This window comes from Schizosaccharomyces octosporus (genome assembly GCF_000150505.1).
Source record: "Schizosaccharomyces octosporus yFS286 unplaced genomic scaffold supercont6.3, whole genome shotgun sequence".
Taxonomy (NCBI): Eukaryota; Fungi; Ascomycota; class Schizosaccharomycetes; order Schizosaccharomycetales; family Schizosaccharomycetaceae; genus Schizosaccharomyces; species Schizosaccharomyces octosporus.
In genome coordinates, this window is record NW_013185621.1 from 491284 (window position 1) to 513325 (window position 22042).

At 38.4% G+C, this 22042-nt stretch overlaps 7 protein-coding genes across 7 annotated transcripts; 1 reads left to right on the forward strand and 6 right to left on the reverse strand.

Annotated features, from left to right (window-relative positions):
- Nucleotides 1–168: 168 nt before the first annotated feature.
- On the reverse strand, nt 169–1292 carry SOCG_04338 (60S ribosomal protein L15). The gene has a single exon (XM_013165180.1). It carries the CDS (start codon nt 1142–1144, stop codon nt 539–541), a length of 606 nt encoding a protein of 201 aa, XP_013020634.1. The 5' UTR covers nt 1145–1292; the 3' UTR covers nt 169–538.
- Nucleotides 1293–1364: 72 nt separating this feature from the next.
- SOCG_04337 (transcription factor) lies at nt 1365–4917 on the reverse strand. Its single transcript, XM_013165179.1, has one exon. The coding sequence runs from the start codon at nt 4777–4779 to the stop codon at nt 1768–1770; it is 3012 nt and encodes a 1003-aa protein (XP_013020633.1). The 5' UTR covers nt 4780–4917; the 3' UTR covers nt 1365–1767.
- On the reverse strand, nt 4864–6446 carry SOCG_04336 (chalcone like protein family). Its single transcript, XM_013165178.1, has one exon. The coding sequence runs from the start codon at nt 6324–6326 to the stop codon at nt 5541–5543; it is 786 nt and encodes a 261-aa protein (XP_013020632.1). The 5' UTR covers nt 6327–6446; the 3' UTR covers nt 4864–5540.
- Nucleotides 6447–6539: 93 nt separating this feature from the next.
- SOCG_04335 (chromodomain protein Chp1) lies at nt 6540–9672 on the reverse strand. The gene has a single exon (XM_013165177.1). The coding sequence runs from the start codon at nt 8339–8341 to the stop codon at nt 7139–7141; it is 1203 nt and encodes a 400-aa protein (XP_013020631.1). The 5' UTR covers nt 8342–9672; the 3' UTR covers nt 6540–7138.
- A 15-nt stretch (nt 9673–9687) lies between these two features.
- SOCG_04334 (GTPase Ypt3) lies at nt 9688–11229 on the forward strand. Its single transcript, XM_013165176.1, has 3 exons — nt 9688–10324; nt 10436–10516; nt 10580–11229. The coding sequence occupies exons 1-3, from the start codon at nt 9898–9900 to the stop codon at nt 10714–10716; spliced, it is 645 nt and encodes a 214-aa protein (XP_013020630.1). The 5' UTR covers nt 9688–9897; the 3' UTR covers nt 10717–11229.
- SOCG_04333 (serine hydroxymethyltransferase Shm2) lies at nt 11186–12830 on the reverse strand (the record flags this gene model as incomplete). Its single annotated transcript, XM_013165175.1, has 3 exons — nt 11186–11214; nt 11353–12616; nt 12744–12830. 3 exons carry the CDS (start codon nt 12828–12830, stop codon nt 11186–11188), a joined length of 1380 nt encoding a protein of 459 aa, XP_013020629.1.
- Nucleotides 12831–13123: 293 nt separating this feature from the next.
- SOCG_04332 (translation elongation regulator Gcn1) lies at nt 13124–21574 on the reverse strand. The gene is made up of 2 exons (XM_013165174.1): nt 21316–21574; nt 13124–21264 (listed from the first exon to the last, which is right to left on the reverse strand). The coding sequence occupies exons 1-2, from the start codon at nt 21461–21463 to the stop codon at nt 13400–13402; spliced, it is 8013 nt and encodes a 2670-aa protein (XP_013020628.1). The 5' UTR covers nt 21464–21574; the 3' UTR covers nt 13124–13399.
- Nucleotides 21575–22042: the final 468 nt, after the last annotated feature.

Below are 22042 nucleotides of genomic sequence, written 5' to 3' on the forward strand. Positions count from 1 at the left end.
AGAAATTTACTATTTTTACTTTAAAGACAACAGCTGGTTGAAAGACTTACTGACTTACTGATAAACCCGAAACTCAATTGATTCAAAACGTTAGAATTCTATATCAAAGCCTTTCCAATACAAACATTAATTTATAATGAATTGATTTACGTAGTATAAACAATAATTCCCTGGTACATGCTTCTTTACTGAATACTCTTTGTAAATAATTCAGCCTACCAAAGGCACTTACATCCTTCGATAGACAGTCTCTTCGTTCTGCAAGCAAAATTCTACTGCTCTTTACTGATAGCTTAGACCAATCTATCATGTCTCACATTTGTTAACTACAAGTCGTCAAAACATCACCCATGACAATACGCAAATGCATATCTTTGGCTTTTGTGGTTCCTTTACAATATCTACTAGTCGAAACAAAAAAAGCTACAGGACAAATTTGTACATCTCTACTGTCTCATAAAACTTTTCCAATTGAACCTGAAACTTTGGATTGTACCATTTTTCTGAACCAGAAAAAACAAAGACAAAATCAACCACCTTAACGGTATCTGCGAAGAGACAAGGTGTTGTGACGGAGCCAGGTGGCATATTGAGGAGAGTTGTTGAAGCGGTGACCCTTGGCAATACCACGAGACTTCTTACCGATGGAGGTAAGACCACGAGCTTCACGGTGCTTGTGGACAGCGTTGCAGATCCAGTTGATGCGAGGATCACGGCGGATGGCCTTGTGAGAGGGGTCGACGCAGATTACTTCGTAGAATTTGTAGGTAGCGTCTTGGTTGACCCAGTAAGAGTTGAGAACACGCAAGTTGGCGCAACGACGGCCGACACGCTCTTCAGCAGTGCAGCGGAGAGAGCGTTGGTACTTGAGGTGGTTAACACCCTGGTGGACGGGCTTACCATAGACTTGACCCTTAGGGACAGGGCGCTTACGGCCACCACGACGAACACGGATGCGGTAGACAACGTAACCTTGCTTGGCCTTGTAGCCCAAACGACGAGCCTTGTCGGGACGAGAGGGGCGACTAGCGCGGTGAACAACGTTCATTTGACGGTATTCCCAAGCGCGAACGCGAGACAAGAACAAGTTCACATCAGACTGCTTCTTCTTAGAAAGCTCTTCCAAATACTTGTAAGCACCCATTTTTGATTTTTTGGCTTCCTATGAAAAGAGCAAGATGGAAGTTCGTTGTCACCAAGAAAAGTTTCGACCTGCACTACCCACTCGTGACTGCTTTTTGTATTTTTTCTTTCACCTAAACAAACGCTCCTTTCACTATGTAGAGCGAAATAGATAAATTGATATTGGTTTTTTTACTATATTGTATATTTTAAATGTGAATTTATGCATTACTCAAAATCTACCTTACTGAAACCCAACTATTTATGATAAGAATAATAACAAAAATAATATAACCTAATTTTTCACTTAAATACCAAACATTGCTGTCCTATTGACTACCCGAACCTAGGATTATGTACATATTAAACGTCAAGACATACAGAACCATAATGACAACCAAACAATAATAAAATAAAGTCAACAAACAAATAGATAGACTTATCGATGCATCGGAATGTTTTCAATTCCGAACATAAAGAAGGTATAAGTAGTTGGTAATTTTTCACCTTTTCCAATATAGTATGCGCAATTTTCTGAAAAAAAGGATAACAGATCACCGAAGTTGAATCATCGACTACGTATAAGTAGAAAACGAAAGTGTTAACATGCAAATATATCTGACTTCTTCATCTTCTCTTTTTTTTTTAACCAGCGAAAGAGACATTCCACCCAGGGTTTCCAGTTGCATACGCTACCAGACTATCAATTGTAGATTCTTGGTAGTTTCGTAAATCATCCGATGGCCAAAGACCGTTCCATTGATTCCAATCTGCATTCTTCGGTAATCCAAAGTGGGACATCAAGTCTGAAGAATAACTTTCTTGAACGTTATGATTGGCAACCATTGGAGATTCAGCTATATACATAAAATGCTTCTCCAAATCTAACATTTTTTCTTCGTCAATAGGCTCATTCGCAACAGTGTCATTAACGGCAGAACCAGAGGATGTACGTTGTACCCAGTCCGCCCATATTTCGGACATTCTTTCGCACAACGCTCCTATAGAGCCCCAATAATTTTTCATTTCCAACATTAATCTCAGATCAATTTCCAGGTTATGCCTAGCTGTAGATGCAGTTAAAACATTTAATCCAAAAGCAGCTTCAGTTTGAATACAAAATGCTGTATACACACCTGAAGCAATAAATGGAGAAGTCAGAATTACATTGTGCTTTCTGCAATCATCAACGATCATTGAAATTGCATTAGCACATCGTAAACACATTTCACGTGCTGCCTTGTGTAGACGCCTTGCAGCACTATTGACGTGGCTTTCTGGCTTTTGTTCAGCCTGAAACTCGCTATGATGAGATTCATGAGGATTGTGCCGCACTGGTGAGAAAGAAATAGTATTTCCGGTCAAAGATACTGTACTCGACGTTCTCGAAAGCTGGTTGTTTTCAGATTCACCAATGGAACGGAAAAGCCACATTAAGGTGTAGTGGTAAGCTAAATGAAGAAATGCATACTGAGCACCTTGCTGTATAGATAGGTGATTTTCCAATCCTACGACAGAGTACCTCAACCTTTGAGGAAGCCCGTCAGCCCACTTATAAAGAGCTTCACTAATTTGGGTGAAATCAGAATTTCTATGCCAAAATGGATGAGGATCCCTTCGCCGACCATCGTGCTTAAAATACTTAACGGCTCTTCCCCAGATTACTATAATCTTCACAATGTACGCAGCCACACCCATGTTTTCGGTAGTATCAGAAGGAACTACAATGCTCGGTACACCTTCCAAAATTCTTCCGTCCAGAGTCTGAGTTACACCAGCAATTTGCTTGGTGAATAACAACTCGTGCACAGGAAGTTGTATTCCAATGTCATTTTCGTCCAAAAACTGCAAGTGCTCATGAGAAGAAATACATCTGTCCATCAAAAAACAAGACCAAAAGGTACGACGTCTAAGTTCACGTTCAAGGAAAGAGATCCGTGGACCAGAGTCAATGTTATCTAGATCCAACGGATTACTTCCTTGTTCACAATTAAGTTGCAATGCTGCCGCCATGCGAAGAGCCATGCCACCGTACATCCAACTTTTGCCGTTCTCCCCCGTTCCGGAATCATGCAAAGACAATAACAAAAGGGCCGCAACCAGTGACAAATCAGGCCTATCAAAATTGTCCAACGCTAGTCGACGAGCCTCTCTAGCAAACTGTTCACCGGCCATATAAGGGGGAGAATACTGATCATGCATACGTGAGGAGAAGCGCGCGGAAACGGCGCACATAGCATAAACAAGTACCAAAGGAATTGTGTTATTATTAAGGGATTCAAAAAAAGTTGGACGGTGAAATAAATTATAAGCTTGACCATGGCAGCAATGAAAAAATACCTCAGCAAGGTGAATTCGTAATTCCAAAGGTGGCAGCTCCGTCACTGGAGTGGATGGCATAGTAAGGCTAGCAAGAGGGTCAGGCATTTTAGCGTCAATGAGAGCCGTTTCCCGGTCGGTTTCATTTTTTTCATTAGAGGAGTTTGTACCGAGTGCATAATTGTCGGTCACGATAGGTTGAGTAGCCATATTGGGGACATCTGAATACGTTGAGGGCGGAAATGCGTTACCTGATTTATTGTCAAAGAAGGGAAACTGAGGCTTAGGAGAATAACCACCATAATTAGAGTAAAGAGGATATTCACCAGAGGAAAGCGAAGGAATTGCATTGGTAGGGAACATGGAATTGTCGGTGGCAGTAGGATGAGAAGGGACAAACGGTAAAGGATCCGGAGGAGGAATAGAAGTCGCCGCAGGCGTTACAGGAACTCTCGTCGGTGGTTGTGATTGGTATTGAACTGCTGGACTAAGGGGAATTGGAGCAGCGACAACGGAGTTCGAATTGGAACCGTTTGTAGATACAATAGGCAGGACGGAAGCGACGTCTGTCATAGGGACGTTCCCGGTGAAACTCTGGCTTTTTGAAATAGAAGGATTCGTAGCGGATGGGACATACATGACTTCGGAAGGATAAACATTATTACTAGAAGTAGGATTAGAAGTTGATTCAGGCGACGCAGAATTTGAGTTATTTCGGTCGAGAACAAGATTCTTAGAAAGTGAAGCAGACATCATTGACACCTGTGGATTACCAACAGGTAATCGAGAATTCAGCATATACGGATATGAAGCAGGAGAATTCAAAGACGAAGAGCTTTTTTGGTTCGGTATATTCATGCTTACAGAAGAAGACGATGAAGAAGGAGCCGAGTCACGAGGGCTACCAACCTGTTCGGGTAAGGGCTCTTGTGAGTGAGGCCCAGAAGCATTCACTGTAGCAGCAGCAGCAGCACGATTATGTTGTTGCTGAAGATGCAACTGTTGATGATGGTGAATTTCTTCATGTCTTGAATGGGATCTTCGAGGATTTGACTTGTAAACGCAAGAGGTGTTATGCTTTAAGCATTGATCACACGATGGACGCTCTCCTGAACATTTAATTTTCTTTTTTCTACACGTCTGGCAAGCAAGAGGTAGCCGTTTTCGATCTTTTCCCGCTTTCGTTTTTTCATGGACCCAACTAGGGAGGGAAGGCGAATTCGGTTTCGAGTCGTCTGTATTGGTTTCCACGCTTCTCTGTCCATCTTGCTGGTTCGTCATATTTACTCTCGACTGCGTTGCATTTGAAAGTATCGGTGCAGGACTCGAATGTTGCATCCTATAACGGCATCCAGCGATATCAAACCTTTCAATTCTATCCAATCTAGTCCCCGATCTTATAATCCAACTATATTTTCAATCCTAAGTTAAATCTGATATCTCCAGTGGCGTGCAAAGGACAACTTCAGTGTCTCATCAATGTATGGGAAACATTCGGGTATAAGGCGAAAAGTTATTAATCATCGCTAAAATGTGATTAACAGATGTCAACGACGGAAAAGTCATATTGCAAACATTAGTTATTTTTCCTTTGGATTCAATTTATTCTTATTCTTATTATTATTTTTTATTGACTGTTGAATACTTTCCATATATGTTTTTTGAAGGCGACGCAAACAACACTTGTGGAGTCCGGATAGACGCATGAGTACACGAAGAAGTTTCTCACGTAGTCAGCAGCCTTTTTCACTTTGAAAATTCTTTTACTTTATGGATTAAGTCATTAAATTCTCTGCAAAGATACAAAAGGCTTTTAATAAACACATAGCAAGTCACCTAAAAAATACTTCGTTTATATTTTCGCCTAGGTTCTTTTAATATTCATTCGCATTATGTGCAAGAATTGACAATTGTTTACAAAAATCTCGACTTTTGCAATATGTAAAGGAAAAATATAAATGTAATACCCGTAATTTAAAGAATATTTCTTTTCTTCATAATTTGTAAAGTAATGAAAGAGATTAAATTTAGAGAATCATACTCGTAATTCGTGTATACTGTTTATATTTGGATCTGGCACATATCAAATAAGAAACCTTTTAGACACTCATAGAACCATCCATTATTCGTCGTAAATTCATACAAACAGATTGACGTGCTTGTTCACTATTCACCTTATTTCCAACCAAGTATGTTTGAAGAAATAGGTTTGAAAGTTTCAAATTTTCATCCTGCATACTGCCAATCTCACGATCTTCGTGTTCAAATAGCAATTTTTGTTTATCTGTTAAGGTAATAGATAGATTCGTAGAGCGGAGACAAGTTCCTGTTCCAGGGAATGTGTTTTGGAAACTTTGAATCATACGTTCTTCACGTTCATCATCGCGATTTTGGCGCAATACCATCGCTTTTGTAAATCCACCCTTCAAATGCTTAAAGTTGGTATTCCGTGCAGGTAGAATTCTAACCGAATATTGGATTTTTTGTTTCAAGAGCTCTCCAATGATACGACTTCCGAGTTGAGCTTCCTTTAGACTCATTTCGACTCCCATATTGGGGTCTACATGTTCATTCAAAACTTTTTGAATGGTGCGAAAATCTTGTTTCCGAACATAAAGCTCAACATCATATACATATATACCCAAGAACGAGACATACCTTGGTCCCGATCCAAGTAGGAACATGCCTTTACGGCTGTCATCCTTTGTCAAATTATATTCATCAGCAAGGTTTGTCAGTTTCTCTACAAAGCTTTCGCATTGTACTTTCTGAGTTTTCATTGCTGTTCCAACGGCGGCAATGGAAGTCAATGCCATAACTGCTGGCCGTTTCCAAACCCAGCTTTGACAAAATCTAAAAGAAAATGCTTGATATCCAAACATCATGAAAGAAAGATTAATAAATTCTCAGATACTTTGATGTTCTAATTCTATGGTTCTGTATGGCCCTAAAATAAGGTGAAATTGGTCTTGGCAGACATGCCTACTTTTTATAGTTATATTCCACTGGTTTGGATTCTTACTACGTTTGATATATAAGTTTACGATATATTCGTTTTTTCCAATTAAACCATAATACGGTTAGCAAAAGGAGTTAAATTATGAAAGAAAGAAAGAAATTCATTCAACCGTTACAAGGTTATGTACTAGATATTATTCCTATCATTTCAGACTGCAAAGCTTTGTAAAACTTATAGGATAAGTAAGCCTTTGCTTAATTACCCGTCAGAAAACGGACAATGAAAAGAATTGGCATTGAAGATTTTCCGCTAAAGTTTTGAAATAGAATTGATTCATTTTTCAATGATCCGTAAGTTTGACGAAGATTTGGTTAAATACTGCTGATTCAAATGAGTCGTATATCCAATATTAAATTCCAATAGATAAATTCGTTAGGTAGTTTTGTAACTATGTTAAACAAGCATTACTTGTTTCTTACGTTCATGACCTTTCCCTTTAACGTTCGTGCTATCATTTCTGAGCATGTAAAATTATTTACTGACAGACGAACCATCCTTGCAACAACGACCGAAAGCTAGTAAATGCAAAAAATGTGATTAAGTACATTTTGTTCTTTATGTGCAAACGAATAAAAAACCAACCAAGTGATGAGAAGTCAACGTAAAGACGATATCCATTCCTAGATAACTGCAGTTATCGTGAAAGAACCTTGATGTGCAGATTTCTTTCGACTTGATTTATTCAGCATGAATATTTCTGTTAGGCAATTCTTGCCATACATTGTTAACGGTGGTCCACCCACTACCTGGGCCTTTCGTATCATTTTTTGGCTTTACTTGGGATGCACTCTTGATTTGTTTTGGTTTTAAATTCTTCTTGAAGTTTTCTTTATGCACTCTTTTAGTCGAGGATGCTGTATCTGATGGTATATTGTAGACATCTTCCTCTACCAATGCAATACGCCAATTTGGATGTCCTTTTCCGTAAGCGATCTTAGCATAATCGGCTGAGTCGAATTTGACATAGGCTATATCACTAGCAGAACTATGATCTCTATAAACCCGCACATCCAGATTTGACGGGATGTAAGCGAAATATGAAACAATATCTTTTTCAGCAGTGGATTTCGTAATATCACTGATAATAATCGTATTTGAGTTTACACAAGGATCTGTCTTGTCCGTTCTGGATATTGAGGTGAGCGTTGGCTTCCGTTCTAAATAGTCGGGTAACAGATCATCATTAAAAGTAGTATTCTTTCTATCTGGTACTCCATAAATAGATCCTATTGAAGTCGGATTAGAAAACATGTCTTGAGAATAATGTTTGTCGGTATGAGACTCGGCAATCTCGATATGGGAAAACGGAGGAGGGTCTGACAGAGTTTCAGTCCGATCACCATTAGTACATCTTTGCTTTTTTTCAATAGATGACCGATCTGTGACTTGGCTATTTTCAGATTCCATATAGGAAGTGTCGGGAGAGGATTTACGTTTGATGGTCCTCTTTTTTGGTATTTCCGTGTAAGAGGACTTTGAGCCGGCCTCGGATTTTGTTTTTGGTTTGACTTTAGATTTTGTGGCAGCTTTTGTAAGAGACTCACTAGCATCAAAGTTGATATCCAAGGAATATACTTCTTCGTTTTCCTTGTGACCCACATTTGTTGGTTTATCTTCTTCAAATTCATAAGGTTTTAATAGACCAGCTGCAATAAGTCCCTTTTTTTTCTGCCAATCCTTAAGAGCCATAGAGGCACCAGTGAGATTTTCCTCCGGCTCCCAAGTATTATCATGAGAATCATATCCGACCCATTTAATGTAGTATTCATTTTTACCAGATTTATTTACGCGATCGGCGAGAATCCGTTCGACTTCGTATACGTCTAGTTGCACTTTCCTTTTAATTTTAGAACGTTTTGTGGAGTTTTTGGAATTAGCCATTAGAATAAAAATGAAGGGAGTATCCTGAACAAAATATTATGTGGTATAAAATAAATATAAAGCAACAAAAAGCGTAGTTGAATTCTACGATTACTTGAAAGGCATCCGGGATAATGAGTGCAAATCTAATTTATTAGAAACAAGCTTCCTTTTATGAACGTCTCTTCATCGGCCTAATCCGATAGTTCAGATATATTGTTAAGGATCTATGTCTTGGCACCAGATACGCTGAATGGAGGATCCAAAGAAAGCAGCGAGTGCTAAGGAGCACAGGGTTAAAGTCTACATATGATACCCATCAATATATGACAATAACTCGTTTCTTCTCTTCTAATAGAGAGAAATTTCTCTCACGTCGGTGTTGTTGAAGGAATGGAAAAGTGACACAATGAATGCAGTAGTTTCTTCTATACCTTGGAACCGTAATATGAATATAGGGTAATCACCATAATGCTACAACTACTAAGAACCACGAGGAATAAAGTAGAGAAATCTTCGTAGCTACTCTATGGCATCCATGCAGCTACTGAAGTAATCAACAAGCTGAACCGTAAACACGCCTTATTTTAGTAAGGCCTTTCGTAACATCATGATGTTATATTCTTTAATGGACAAGTTTCATATGTAACAATGAAAGAGCTATGTAAATAAAGCTAAAGCTACTCTTTCTTGTTGCCTTAATGTTTTAAATAGTCTCTTCGGCTCTATGTGACTTATGGTAAATAGAAAGCACCCAGTTGCGTGTTACCATTCTCAGGATATCTTTAGCTCAATTATTAACTTAAAGTAGAACCCCAATTGCATAAAGTCTCATATTACTATCCGCTTGCATTAGTTTTATTTTCTGAATCTTGTACTTTGCTTTCTCTTTAGTACAATTTCTTTGTATGATGGTTACCTGGTCGACAGAATTCCTGTGTTAAAGGGAAAGTAACTATATTAAATGTCAGTATTCCCACCTATGAATTAATAATTATCAAATAAAATATAAAAGGAAATGATAAATCCCTCTTAATAAACAGTTAAGTATCATTAAGCGTATTAAACCAATAGACCAAATATATGGTTCTCGTACAATGCAATTGAAGCAGTAATTATATTGAATTTATAATAAGTTAATTTTTATTTTATATAGTATGAGTTTTATTTTGCAAGGATTCCCAAAACTAACGATTTTGAATGTCTCCATGGTATGCCTTGGCACGTTTGTTTATTATGATCCTCAGTTTAGTATCGTAATCTACACCTCACTAAATAGTATTATCATTTACTAATACAAGTTACAAAAAGACATAAGGAAACTTATGAATAATGCGTTATGTGAATTTTAGCTTCACTCTTATTCGTTATATAAACCAGCATAAAGGATTGCTGTGGGTAAATGTCAATAATGGGTCCTACAGGACTTGACTACAACAAACTAGGCTTTGCTAGAATCATTCACCGCTAAAAAAGCGACGAAAACGAAAAGAATAAAGGGTATGTTCAGAAAAGAATAAGAAATGAAATTATTTATTGACAATAGGAAAGCAGATACCTTGTAAAGAAAACGAACGATGTGTCAAGAAGACGAATATGATTACTTGTTTAAGACTGTGTTAATTGGTGACAGTGGGGTTGGTAAATCGAACCTATTAATGCGTTTTACAAGAAATGAATTTAATATTGAAAGCAAGAGTACCATTGGTGTGGAATTCGCTACTAGAAACATCGTATTAGACAACAAGAAAATCAAAGCCCAAATCTGGGATACTGCCGGTCAAGAACGTTACCGTGCAATTACTTCTGCATATTACCGTGGTGCCGTTGGCGCTCTCATTGTTTATGATATTACCAAGCAATCATCCTTTGATAACGTTGGCCGCTGGCTAAAGGAATTGCGTGAACATGCCGACAGCAATATTGTTATTATGCTTGTCGGAAATAAGACAGATTTGCTTCACTTGCGTGCTGTTTCCACTGAAGAGGCTCAGGCCTTTGCAGGTAAGTATTCATACTATGTCTCATTCGTATCGGTAGCCCAACGAACCAAATTCGTAGAAGCTATTGTTGCTTGACTGATTCTTTCACTGTACTTTAAACTAACAATTTTAGCTGAAAACAACTTATCGTTTATAGAGACTTCCGCAATGGACGCAAGCAACGTAGAAGAAGCTTTCCAAACTGTCTTGACCGGTATGTTACGGATTATCATTATTGTTTTTTCTTTCTTTTACTCGATATTAACATGTATTTTAGAAATTTTTAGAATCGTCTCGAATAGATCTCTCGAAAGTGGTGATGAAGGCGTTCATCCCATGGGCGGTCAAACTCTTAGTATCACTCCCACTATGAACGACACGAACAAGAAGAAATCTTCTTCACAATGTTGTTAAGTTTTCCTCGGGATTCCTCGTTGCATTTATTTTAATCTGATTTCCTTCGCTACCTTCTTTCAAGGTTACTTTACGTCTGCTCCCTTATGGTCAATAGAAGATTGTAAGTTGAGTACTCTTCCACTTTCATGGCACTCCATCTTATCCTATCCTCATGTTACTTGCTTACGACGAAGAGGTTTGTATAATTAGCCTAGTATGCTGAAACATACAGAACCGAACAGTTATCTTGAAGGTACTTTTTCTCCTTTGTGTACAGCATTTCCTCATTCCCTGGCTTCTACACTTTAACCAGCATTAGTATGATTTAATTCATTTTGTTAAAAGAGAAAGCAATAATTTACAGTAGAAAATTACTTATCAGACGCTCGTAAAATGAGGATTCTTCGACTACTAGCTAAAGTTCATTACTTCGTTCAGTCTATTATAAATGAATATGGATTATTTTAGTTTATTTATTTGTTATTTGTTATTTCATCCAATTTAAAATACCTATTTCTACAGAGGTTTACGATTATTATATAGGAAAGTCAAACTTACTGGCCCACTGGCGAACTTGTTCTCTCAGCTTAAGGATGTCTGGATTTTGGCTTCCATCGCCAACAAAACTTTTGAATTCTTTAAGTTTTGTCTTACCACTATCCTTAGCTTGTTTGTTCAGCTTGACAGTTAGGTGAACAACGTCGTCAATAAGGTCAACAATCTTTATAAAATCTTGTTCATTAAAGCCACGCGTAGTACAAGCTGGAGTACCTATACGTAAGCCATGGGGTATAAGGGCAGATTTGTCTCCAGGTACAGTGTTTTTGTTAGCTGAAACATTGATCAATTCCAACACACGCTCAACCCTGGCTCCGTCGATACCTTTGTTAGTCAAATCAACAAGAATTAAATGGGTATCAGTGCCACCTGAAACCAGTTCATAGCCTTTGTTGACAAATGCGTCTGCCATTGCTTTTGCATTATTGACAACATTTTTTTGATAATCAACAAACTCAGGAGTTTTTGCTTGACCTAAAGCTACCGCTAAAGCAGTAATTGTATGATTATGAGGACCACCCTGGTGACCAGGGAAGACAGAAAAATTGATTTTTTCTTCCAAATCATAATAGACAGGATTGCCTTTCTTGTCGTGTTTGCGAAGACCACGACGGAAGAAAATCATAGCTCCTCGAGGTCCACGAAGAGATTTATGGGTTGTGGTAGTTACAATATCAGCAAATTCGAAAGGAGAAGGAATGACTCTAGCAGCAACAAGCCCAGATATATGAGCCATATCGCAAAGTAGGTAAGCATTACATTCATCCGCAATCATGCGCATGCGTTTGTAATCAATCAAACGTGAATAAGCACTTGCGCCGGCAACAATAGCCTTGGGACGAAACTTCTTAGCAGATTTGCTTAAGTCTTCATAATCAATGATACCAGTTTTAGGATTCACGCCATAAGGCATAGTAGAGAAATATGTAGAGACTGCGGAAATTGATTTTTGGGGTGTAGCAAATCCATGAGACAAGTGTCCGCCGTGAGGCAAATCTAAACCCATCAAACGATCGTGAGGTTTCATAATAGCTTGATAAGCCTGAAGATTAGCAGGAGAACCTGAATGAGGTTGCACATTAACACCCCATAATTCAGGATCTAATTGGAAAACTTCAAGCGCACGCTTTTGACATAAAGACTCCGCTTGATCAATAATCTCATTACCTCCATAATATCTCGCTCCTGGGTAACCTTCACTATACTTATTTTGCATCACGCTACCAAGAACATCCATAACGGCTTTCGAAGTAAAGTTTTCACTGGCAATCAGACCTATAGACTCCTTTTGTCGTTTCTCTTCAGATTTTAAAATATTACCGACCTCAGGATCATATTGGAAAACTGATGATTGAAGAAGCTATTCGTTATTAGTATATAGGTTTGCAGCAACACTATCTGCTTTCGAAGCTTGGGTTTCAAAGAGGATTGATTATTTATGAAAAACATCACTGTCAAACAATCGAAAAGCTACATAATTTGCATACCTTTTTTTGCTCATTCGGCAAAGAGTAAAAACGCTTAAAAACTAAACTACATCCTGTTCTTTTAGGAATCTGCCGTGACAAAGCCATAATGGTAAGTGATGAGTAAAGTCTTGCAGCCAAAAGTAGAAGTGGAAGATAATTTCTGGATTGTTAATGATTGTATCAGTTTATTGACGTGCCTAATCTTAACTATCTTCACTATACGCGGAAAATCGTATCCGACTAATTAATATCTAATTTAGTAAACCATCAAATTTCTGTTTGCCTTTTTCATTCCTTTATTTCATCTTTATAAGCAAGCAGCTTAATCGTCTCCAAATTCATTCAATGATGTTTATGTAATATACTACTTAAATACGTTAAGCCTACATGTACTATAGATATGACCTTCCTGGTTATTATTACTGCCTTACTAAAAATGAAACATTTGGTAATCCAAAACCATACGAATTAAAATCCACATCAAACTCTATATATACATTTATACAGTTTTTCATAGATCTAAATAAATCAATAATCGTCTCTTTGACGACATTACAACATTTGGATATTACAGCTTATACCTTGTCTCATCCAAAATGTTAATGACCAAAAATAAATGAATAAGTTAACTTTCAATTGCCAGAAAGGCCGAACTTTTCGTCCAACGGTAAAGATTACCATGATTCATTGGAGACGACCTCGTTATCTCTGCCAACAGCTGTAATTTCAGCCAAGTCTTCTCTCTCTTCCAGCTGAACTCTACCACTTCCGGAGGCAATACGATCGCGCTCACCAGCTGCCAATTTAAATGCAACACGACGAGTGTAATCACCAAAGCTTCTAGCACGAGGTCCCTCCAAAGTTTCCATATACTTGTTAATAACCGAGTCATCATCAACAAGTTTAAACATTGCTAAGAATGCAGCTTCTGCAGCAAGTTTAATGGGAATGGTGATAGCACGAATACAACTGAAGACGGCAGGTGCAAGGATATTGAGATGAGGTCTAACAATATCATATTTCTCTTTAGACAAGATTCGGATAATAACCAAAGACAGACGCTTTGCATCTTGAGAGCCAGATGGGCTAACTTCAATACTAACTCTCAAAGCTTCAAATAAAGTCTTAGACTCATTGAAATTTTGAGGAATATCAGCAAGAAGGGCTTTACCAGCAGCCAAAACGGCATTTTCCGTGATATAGGTTTCTGTTTGCTGGCATGCATCCGATATGGCTTGACTTACACTTTCGCTCAAGCCCAGATCAATAATCTTCTTTGAACCATACTTAATAACCGCATTCAATATCAAAACTGAATACTCATCCAATGCTTCAACACTGAAAATATTAGTGTCAAGCAGTTGTCTGGCACGGGTGTCCGTAAGTTGGTTGAATAAAGCACCGTACATCTTGGCACAAATGATCATATATTCATTTGACTCGGAGGAAATTTCTTTTAGCAATTGATCCACAGAATCAGCAGATGCTTCATTCATGTTTTGACCCGATTTGGAAACAACTGCGAATAAGGCATTGAGCATAGCCTTGCGCACGCCAGCATCGGGGGTACGAGCACCTGATACTAATTCCGTGACAATAGGGGCAAGACGAGTCTGCAGAGTGATAAGAGTACCCAAGGCTGTAGCAGCCCTACTGCGAATAACTTCGCTCGAAGGATCACCCAAACTCTTAGCGAACGTACGCTGCAATTGAGGCAAAAAGGGACGTAAAAATGTAGGAATTTTAGAGAGTATAATATTAAGAGTATACAAAATCGCACTCTTAACTTCCACTGGAAATCTCTCACCTATGATACGAATCAAAGGACCAGTGATCTGGGTGACATAAGGACGTAGTTTATCAGCCTCAGCACGTGTTACTATGTCTGCAACACCTAAAGCAGATTGTTCACGCTGTTCATTTGTGCCATGCATTATACCGTGTAGGAAAATCGGCAAAACAGAGTTTATACCTTGAGGAATTTCAAATGCAGGCAGGGTGGTGTCATTTATACCAACATCATGTAAGGACTTGTACGTAACACTAATTACTGATTCAATCCTGTCTTTACGCATTGAAGATGTTAGAGCGTTCTGAGCAGCAACAGCAGCCGCAATTACCTCACTACTCCTGTCTTCAAACAATCTAACAAGGTGACTAATCCAATCAGGTACAAAACGGAAGTAGTCCAACTTAGAGTTCTGGAAGAATGTAAGCATGTGCTTGGCAGCAAACAATCGTTTCTTGTAATCTTCATTTTCAGTAAATGAGTAAAGATGAGCCATGAGCACTGCAAGTCCTTCTTGGTCTTTAATAGACAATACGATGGTATCAACGGACTCCTCTAAGCTCTGCAAAACATCATCCTTTGCAACCAGTATGGATTCCATAAGAGCATTAAGAATAGATGGCAATCTTCTGTTTAAGGTAGAACCAGCTGCTTGAGCAAGCGAAGCCAATGCGCGAGCGTTGAACGCAGTGATAGGTTGCTTAATGAGAGTGGGGATAAGGACTGGGAAAATTGAAGTAGAACGACGAGCAATAATTTCTTTAAGTGCGGACAAAGCGTGTTCAGATTTATCATCCGATTCTAGCAACTTAAGCAACTCGGGAAGAACTTCATCGACCGCACGATCGCCTATTACCGTTTGAAGAGTATCAAATGCTTCAGCAGCAGCTTCTCTTACTTCCAAGTCCGAATCCATAAGTGCTTCACGTACAGAATAAACGAATTGGTCACTGTAAATTTCAAGTTGATCCTGAGAGGTACTAGAGATCAATTCTTGCAAAGCAATGCAAACGCCAATTCTGTTTTCTCTGTCAGAAGACTCTAAGCCATCCTTCAATGAAGGAAGAAGTTGCGACAAAACGTCAAATCCAGCCTTCTTGGATAAATCACCTAAGCTCTTGACACACATAGCACGTCGATCATTTCCAGCGCTGTTCAGATTACCAATAATTAAAGATGTCAATGTAGTTATAATGTCTCTAACAGTTCGGGGAGTATTGACAACAATATTCTTCCAAATCTGCTGAGCATTGGTCCTGACTGCAGCAGCAATATCTTGACGAAGGATGTATAGCGAGGCCAATACACGGTCATGACGTTCAGAACCGATAGTCTCCAGCAAGGCTTTACGGTTAACATCAGTGCGGGCCCCTTCTTCGTTTTCATCAGTTTCTTCTTGTAAGGTCTTTTTGTTGATACCAGCAAGTTTATAGATGAGGTCACCAACAAGTTGTACTGAAGACAATCTAATGCGCCAGCTGTCGTCGAATAGGCCCTTTTCAAGTTCGGGAAGAAGCAAATCAACTGCTCTAGTGGCATAGTTGTTCACAATCATCTTAGCAGCTCTTAATGAAGCTGTCTGAACAAGTTCAGATTCATCAGCTAAACCAGCTAGAATAGGTGGAATTGCACGAGCAAGGTATGGTTGGAAACGAGCTCCAAAAGTGGCCGGCAAATAGATAAGTAGAGAAATAAAGCTTTCTCTGATATAGGCAGTAGGACTTGAAGTATTTTGTAGGATTTCGGGTAAAACATCTTCAAGGCGAGTCAAGCCCAAACCAGAAAGAACCTCAGACAATCCTTGAGCTGCACCTTGTCGATCCACTTCACTACATTCACTTCGAAGAACATTAAATAGTTCAGGAATTAGGGTTGGGAACTTAGTTTCACCTAATTTCTCCATCAATGATCCCAAAGCCTTAGCTGCAGTTGCACGAGTGTCAGGAACAGGGTCAATAAGTACTTCTCGTAACCTGGGCATTAAAGGATCCAAATAAATTGCAAGGTTTTCAGGTTCAGTCAAGCTTGCCATTAAGCCAAAAATCTTAGCAGATTGACGCTTAGTAGAGGCATTGCGTTCCCTCATACCATACTGAATGATAGGTATGACTAAGGCCAATGAAGGTGAATCCAAATAATGAACGAAAGCTGTCTTAAGAATGGCAGATAATGCATCATCAGTATAACGTGTACAATCACTCAAGGCCTTGAGAAGAACGGGTACGAGGTTCTGGATTTCGGGATTAGAAATCACTTCACCGAAACGCAACAAACTATTATTCGCTGTATTGCGCACCTGAGAATGTGAATCAGTCAAAACCTCCGTTAGCTTGGGAACAATGGTAGGTAACGATACTGAGAGCTGCTTGGGTGCCATGTAGGACATCAAACCAAGAATCTCAACAGAAGCACGCTTAGAGCGCCAATTATAATCATTCAAGCCATCTAGCAAGCTAGGAAGCAAAAGCTTAACCCCATAAGCACTTAATTGACTCATAATATGTTTTACAGCTTCTAAAGTAGCTTCTCTAACCTCACTTGCACTATCACCAAAGGATGAAAGTAGTAAAGGAAGTAAATCAGGCAGATATGGCTCGAAATATATACCTAACGTACGTGAAAAAGCTTCAACACAAAACAGAGCACCTTGTCGAATCGATGAACTTTGCCTGTTTGTCATTGATTCGTGTAACTGATCCATAATATTGAAATCCTTAAACGCTTTAATACCCAAACCCTTAATCAAACCAGCTAGACCATAAGCTGTTCCTTTTCTTTCTGCAAAAGACGAAGCATTTAACAAGCTGCTTACTAAATGATCATAATATTGTTTTGATTTTGGAAGTAACTTTTTGATCAACGGTGATATACATGAAGCAACTGCTAGTTGTACACTTTCGCTAGGAGTGGATAACGCGGAGATTAAATTTTCCAGAACCACTACCAGTCGTTGATCATTTTCCTGTAAATGTTGGGCGACAGTTCCAAAGAGGACTACAGTTGCCTCACGTAATCTATCATTGGCCTCGGTTGGTAAAGTGTCGACGTTGAGTTTAGCTTCGAACAACTCCATCAAAGCCTCCACTTGATAGGAACCAAAAGCAACAATAGACTGTTTACCAGCTTCCAACATGTTAGATGCTACGATAACAGAACTGTCAGTAACAGGGATCTTTGCATCTGGTTGTACAGAGGATAACAAGAATTCCAAAAATGGTACAAGTAAGTTAGAAGACAAGTACTGCGAAATATGCACGAAAATTATACTGACACCCTCTCTGGGAACAATTCCTAAATCCCGTCCAACAGTTTCTTTCTTTATAATACCGTACTCATCATATTCAGGAGGTGAAGGTAAAGCGTTTTTGTTATACATTTCCATTAATTTTTGGGGTAGAATGGTTGAAAAATCCTCAAACTCATCAATCAAGTCAACGAAAGACTTTCCAACAAGAGTGTGAAGGTAATTGGATTTAACATTAAGCAAAGGTAAAAGTTCGGAATAAGAGTCTTCATTTGCATCCAATCCGTTTTGAGTCGAAATTTGATGAGCAACTGCAGCATTAGATTCGTTGTCGTCGTAAAGTTCCAAGAAAATTTCCTTAATAAAACTAAATTGAGTTAGGTCCAAAACCTGTAGAGATTGCAAAACGGCAGATCTAACGGAAGTTTCATTGTGACATGTATGTTCCAAAAGGAGTTTTAATTCGTTATCAGTATAAGATGCACCAATACCTTGCACAAGTGATAGCAATGAGTTCTTAACGTCCTGGTAATGAGCAGGAACAGTTTCAAGCAAATGTAAAAGTACTTTCAAAAACAGGGCCCTCATTCCCCTCAAAGAGGAAGAATAAGGAGCTTGAAATCCTAGCATTTCAATTGCCAATAATAAGCGTTCAGTCGATTTTTCATCATCCTTAGTTGCGTTTTCATAGCAAATCTTATTGATTAACGGGAAAATGCAAGAAAATGTTTCAGGCTCGAAATATGCTTGTTCTGTAGCAAAACGTACCTTATAAAGGAAAGAATCAACAACATTTTCGTTTACACTATGAGCGCCACTAACAGAATCGAGAAGGGTTATTGCTAGTGAATCTGAATATGCAGACTCTCCTAAACGAGATGGAAGACCAGAGGCATTAACAACTAACTTAAAGACCTCTAAAGCCAAATTTCCAGTAAATGGAGTACTCAATTGCAAAACCTTATCAAAGATTAACACTTCAATGGCTTCCTCGATCCATAATCCAGGGAATAACTGAACGGCCTTGCCCATACTCTGAATAATTTCAAGACCGCGTTCAAGAGATGCAACCATACTATTAACGGACTGTCTAATTTTAGCTTCCTTTGCAAGCTGTAAATCTACCAATACTTGTTGATCTTTACTCAACTTCATAGGCTTCTTCTGAGCCTGTTTAGCTCGAACTTCGGCTTCCCAAAGCTTGGTTTCGTAATCCTTTGTATTCTTGTCAATTTTATTCGACTTCTTTTCAAGGACGTTATCCCAAAGAACTCCATCGGGCGTTTTCCAGACTTCATATTCCATATCCGAGACATTTGTCAATTTCAGATTAACAAGCTGTCCACGGAAAAGGTTTACGAATAGAGGAGTGGCAACCTCCGGAGCAACAAAAAGAATCATCGAAATTGAAGAAATCATAGCTTTTTCCTTTTCAGATCTAACATTGTTAGATAATGTAGTAGCAATATAGTACACAATTTCATGGATTCGTTCGGTGACAAGCGTGGCAGGATCCCTATGTGAAAGCTGGCATAATTGAATCCAATTAAACTGATCGACATAAGCAAAAGAAAGGAATAAAAGTTCAATCAAATAAAAGTCGTAATCAACGAATCGTGTCGAATCTACAGTAGAGACATCGGCAGAAATTGCTAAGAGAATTGATTTTAATAATTGAACCAACTTCTTATTATACTCCTCATCAAACTTTCCATCCTTCTTAGCGGATTCAGCTTGATAATGCAGATTCCATAACTGCGAGCATATGGTTTTACGCAAACTAGGATTGCTTATCACTGCAATCTTTAACGCTTCAAAAGCAATTCTGTAGTTTTGGTTGCCCGTAAAGTTGAATAGATTTATTAATGATTGAAACCAAGAAGATGCCAGATCATCAGTTAAGACCTTATCACAAACACTAGCAAAGGTACACAGACCACGGATCCACCATAACTTCGCTTGGTCCGTGGTTAATTTGTTAGAATATTTGTTTGAAAAAAGAATACTTTCTCCCGTGGAATTGACAAGTCCATCGAGCAAGGTTTGTAAATCACCAGTAAACTTAAGTTTGCTAATGTCGCCATCACTTTCTTTCTTGCTCATTAAACATAGATAAACGACGGGCGCCAAAATACTTCCATTTTGTAAAGCAGTAGTAGGATTGTTTAAAGTAGCTTGACTTAATTTATTCAAATGTTCTAGGTAGAAGTTATTAAGCTCCAATTGGGAAGACTCGTTCGTTTGCGAATCCCAAACCAAATCAGCCAAAGCTAAAATCCAATGCTGACGTTCGTATGCAACTGGCTTATCTAAGGACTTTGAAAGGAAATCGTAAATACCCTTATCCAAAGAACTGTTTGACAGAAGAATAGACTTGATATTCCTTATAATCACGGCTGCTAAGTGATAGAAACTGCTTTCTTGAACCTTCATGAACAAAGGCAAGACTTCCTTAAGCAAAGATGTAGAGTCTATTTCTTTGACAGAAAGATGAGAGAGGCATTCCATATAAAGGTTGCGATGTTCATTAGAGGTCACTTTGTTTGTTTTCAACGCAGAAGTTAGTTTCAGTGCTACTTCCATAAGTACCTTGGAGTCCTTGGCATGCTTACAGAGGACCGAAAATGTATGAAAACAGTTCTGTCGAACAGTTGCATTTGAACTCTTTAAGTTTGAAGCAAAGGTATCATAAAGTCTGCTAAGTAGTAAAGACGAGGCGTCTTTCCCAGAATCGGAAAGACCGACAACCAAAGAGGATAAAACACCCGCAAAAACAAGTTCTGGAGAACGTAGTAATGCCTTTTCGATAGAAGGCAGTAAATTGCTAGATAATTTATCTAGAGACAGCAATAATCCAACACTATAACAGAATCCTTCAACAGAAAGTTTAGGCAATAAAGGTTTCGCTGTAAGGACGTGTTGAGGGATCATTTTCACTAGAAAGTCAATGTTCTCTGAAGCCAAAGTGCGAGGGGTTGAAGACAGCTGGAAATAGTAGCAGGTGCCTAATATAACACCATACAATGGCAAAGCTTTTGGAGGAACAAGAGCTGCTTTGGTTTCATTCAAAAGAAACGGAATAAAGGAGGACAAGTCATTGAGCTGAGCTAGAAATATGGATCGATAACAGCGACGTGTGTTTTGTAAAGCGCTTCGAACAATCGCAGGTTTAGCATCCCGAATCACGGCATTTAAGAATTGACTTTGAAGCGGAAGGAACTCCAACATCCAATACTTCATTTCATTGGAAGGGAGGTTTGAAAGGATACAGTTTACCCAACTCAACGCATTAAAAGATACTGAAATAGCACTGCTAGGGACGCGTTCCAAGCGGTTCGATATGCTCTGAAGACGGTGCAAAAGTGCAGTGAGAGCGATGGAAGGAGACAATTTCGTTATGTGCGCAAGAGTAGCACACAATTCTAAGCGACATTCACGAGAAACATTTCTTGGCAGAACTTCCATAATATTATCTATAATAACAACAATAGTTTTTTCATCAATGTCTACAAAAGCATTATTAGTTTAAAATTAGGTTGTTGAATCTTCGTACGTACCATTGATTTGATTTACATGTCGTAAAATATCCAGCATAACCTTTTTCGTACCAAGAAAAGCAACAACGGTTTCATTGCTAATCAGGGTAGAATAAAGCGTTTTCTTTTCATTTTGAAACGCTTCCATCCCTGGTCCTTCGACCGTCATGGTAAATACCGGGAATATGAGTTATGGTGGTTATGGAAAGGTGAAAGGTTCTTTTTTGCGAACGAAAATTGAGCAGTTATCGAAAAGAAGCGAAATGTTAATAAGTTTCGTAACAATATATGTAATTTTTAGAATATTTCTAAATATATATATATATAATAAAGAAAAAAACAAAAAGTAAATTATCAAATAAAATTCCTTTTTTTTTGTTTTACTGCCTACCACAAGAATGTCTAACGGTAAAAATGTCCAAGATTTGTAACATGTTTTCTTCTAGTTTTAAACCACTTTAGACTAAAATTAAAAGTAGTATAAAAGAAGAAACGACTTGAGCATCTGTAGGTCCAAAGCACCATACGAATGGAGGTCTGCATTTTTTTATTTCAATTTCGTTGCTTTGACCAGGAGAATCGGAAAAAGAGAATTAAAAAAGTCCGTTATATCCTTTATTTTTTGAAACGAATAACAAGTACCGTTTGATACCTAGAACTGCTTACATTTATTTTTTCTTTTTAAAGATGCTCAATTATTTATTTATTAGTGATTGTTTATTAAAGCACGTTATATACTATTTTTACG

What these genes read in the sequence shown, in the direction of transcription:
- SOCG_04337 (XM_013165179.1), bottom strand. Translation starts at nt 4,779, where the DNA reads ATGCAACATTCGAGTCCTGCACCGATACTTTCAAATGCAACGCAGTCG.
- SOCG_04332 (XM_013165174.1), bottom strand. Translation starts at nt 21,463, where the DNA reads ATGACGGTCGAAGGACCAGGGATGGAAGCGTTTCAAAATGAAAAGAAA. An exon ending in ACATGTAAATCAAATCAATG is followed by an intron (nt 21,265 to 21,315) that starts GTACGTACGAAG and finishes ATGCTTTTGTAG; the next exon opens with ACATTGATGAAAAAACTATT.
- SOCG_04335 (XM_013165177.1), bottom strand. Translation starts at nt 8,341, where the DNA reads ATGGCTAATTCCAAAAACTCCACAAAACGTTCTAAAATTAAAAGGAAA.
- SOCG_04338 (XM_013165180.1), bottom strand. Translation starts at nt 1,144, where the DNA reads ATGGGTGCTTACAAGTATTTGGAAGAGCTTTCTAAGAAGAAGCAGTCT.
- SOCG_04334 (XM_013165176.1), top strand. Translation starts at nt 9,898, where the DNA reads ATGTGTCAAGAAGACGAATATGATTACTTGTTTAAGACTGTGTTAATT. An exon ending in AGAGGCTCAGGCCTTTGCAG is followed by an intron (nt 10,325 to 10,435) that starts GTAAGTATTCAT and finishes TAACAATTTTAG; the next exon opens with CTGAAAACAACTTATCGTTT. An exon ending in TTTCCAAACTGTCTTGACCG is followed by an intron (nt 10,517 to 10,579) that starts GTATGTTACGGA and finishes CATGTATTTTAG; the next exon opens with AAATTTTTAGAATCGTCTCG.
- SOCG_04336 (XM_013165178.1), bottom strand. Translation starts at nt 6,326, where the DNA reads ATGATGTTTGGATATCAAGCATTTTCTTTTAGATTTTGTCAAAGCTGG.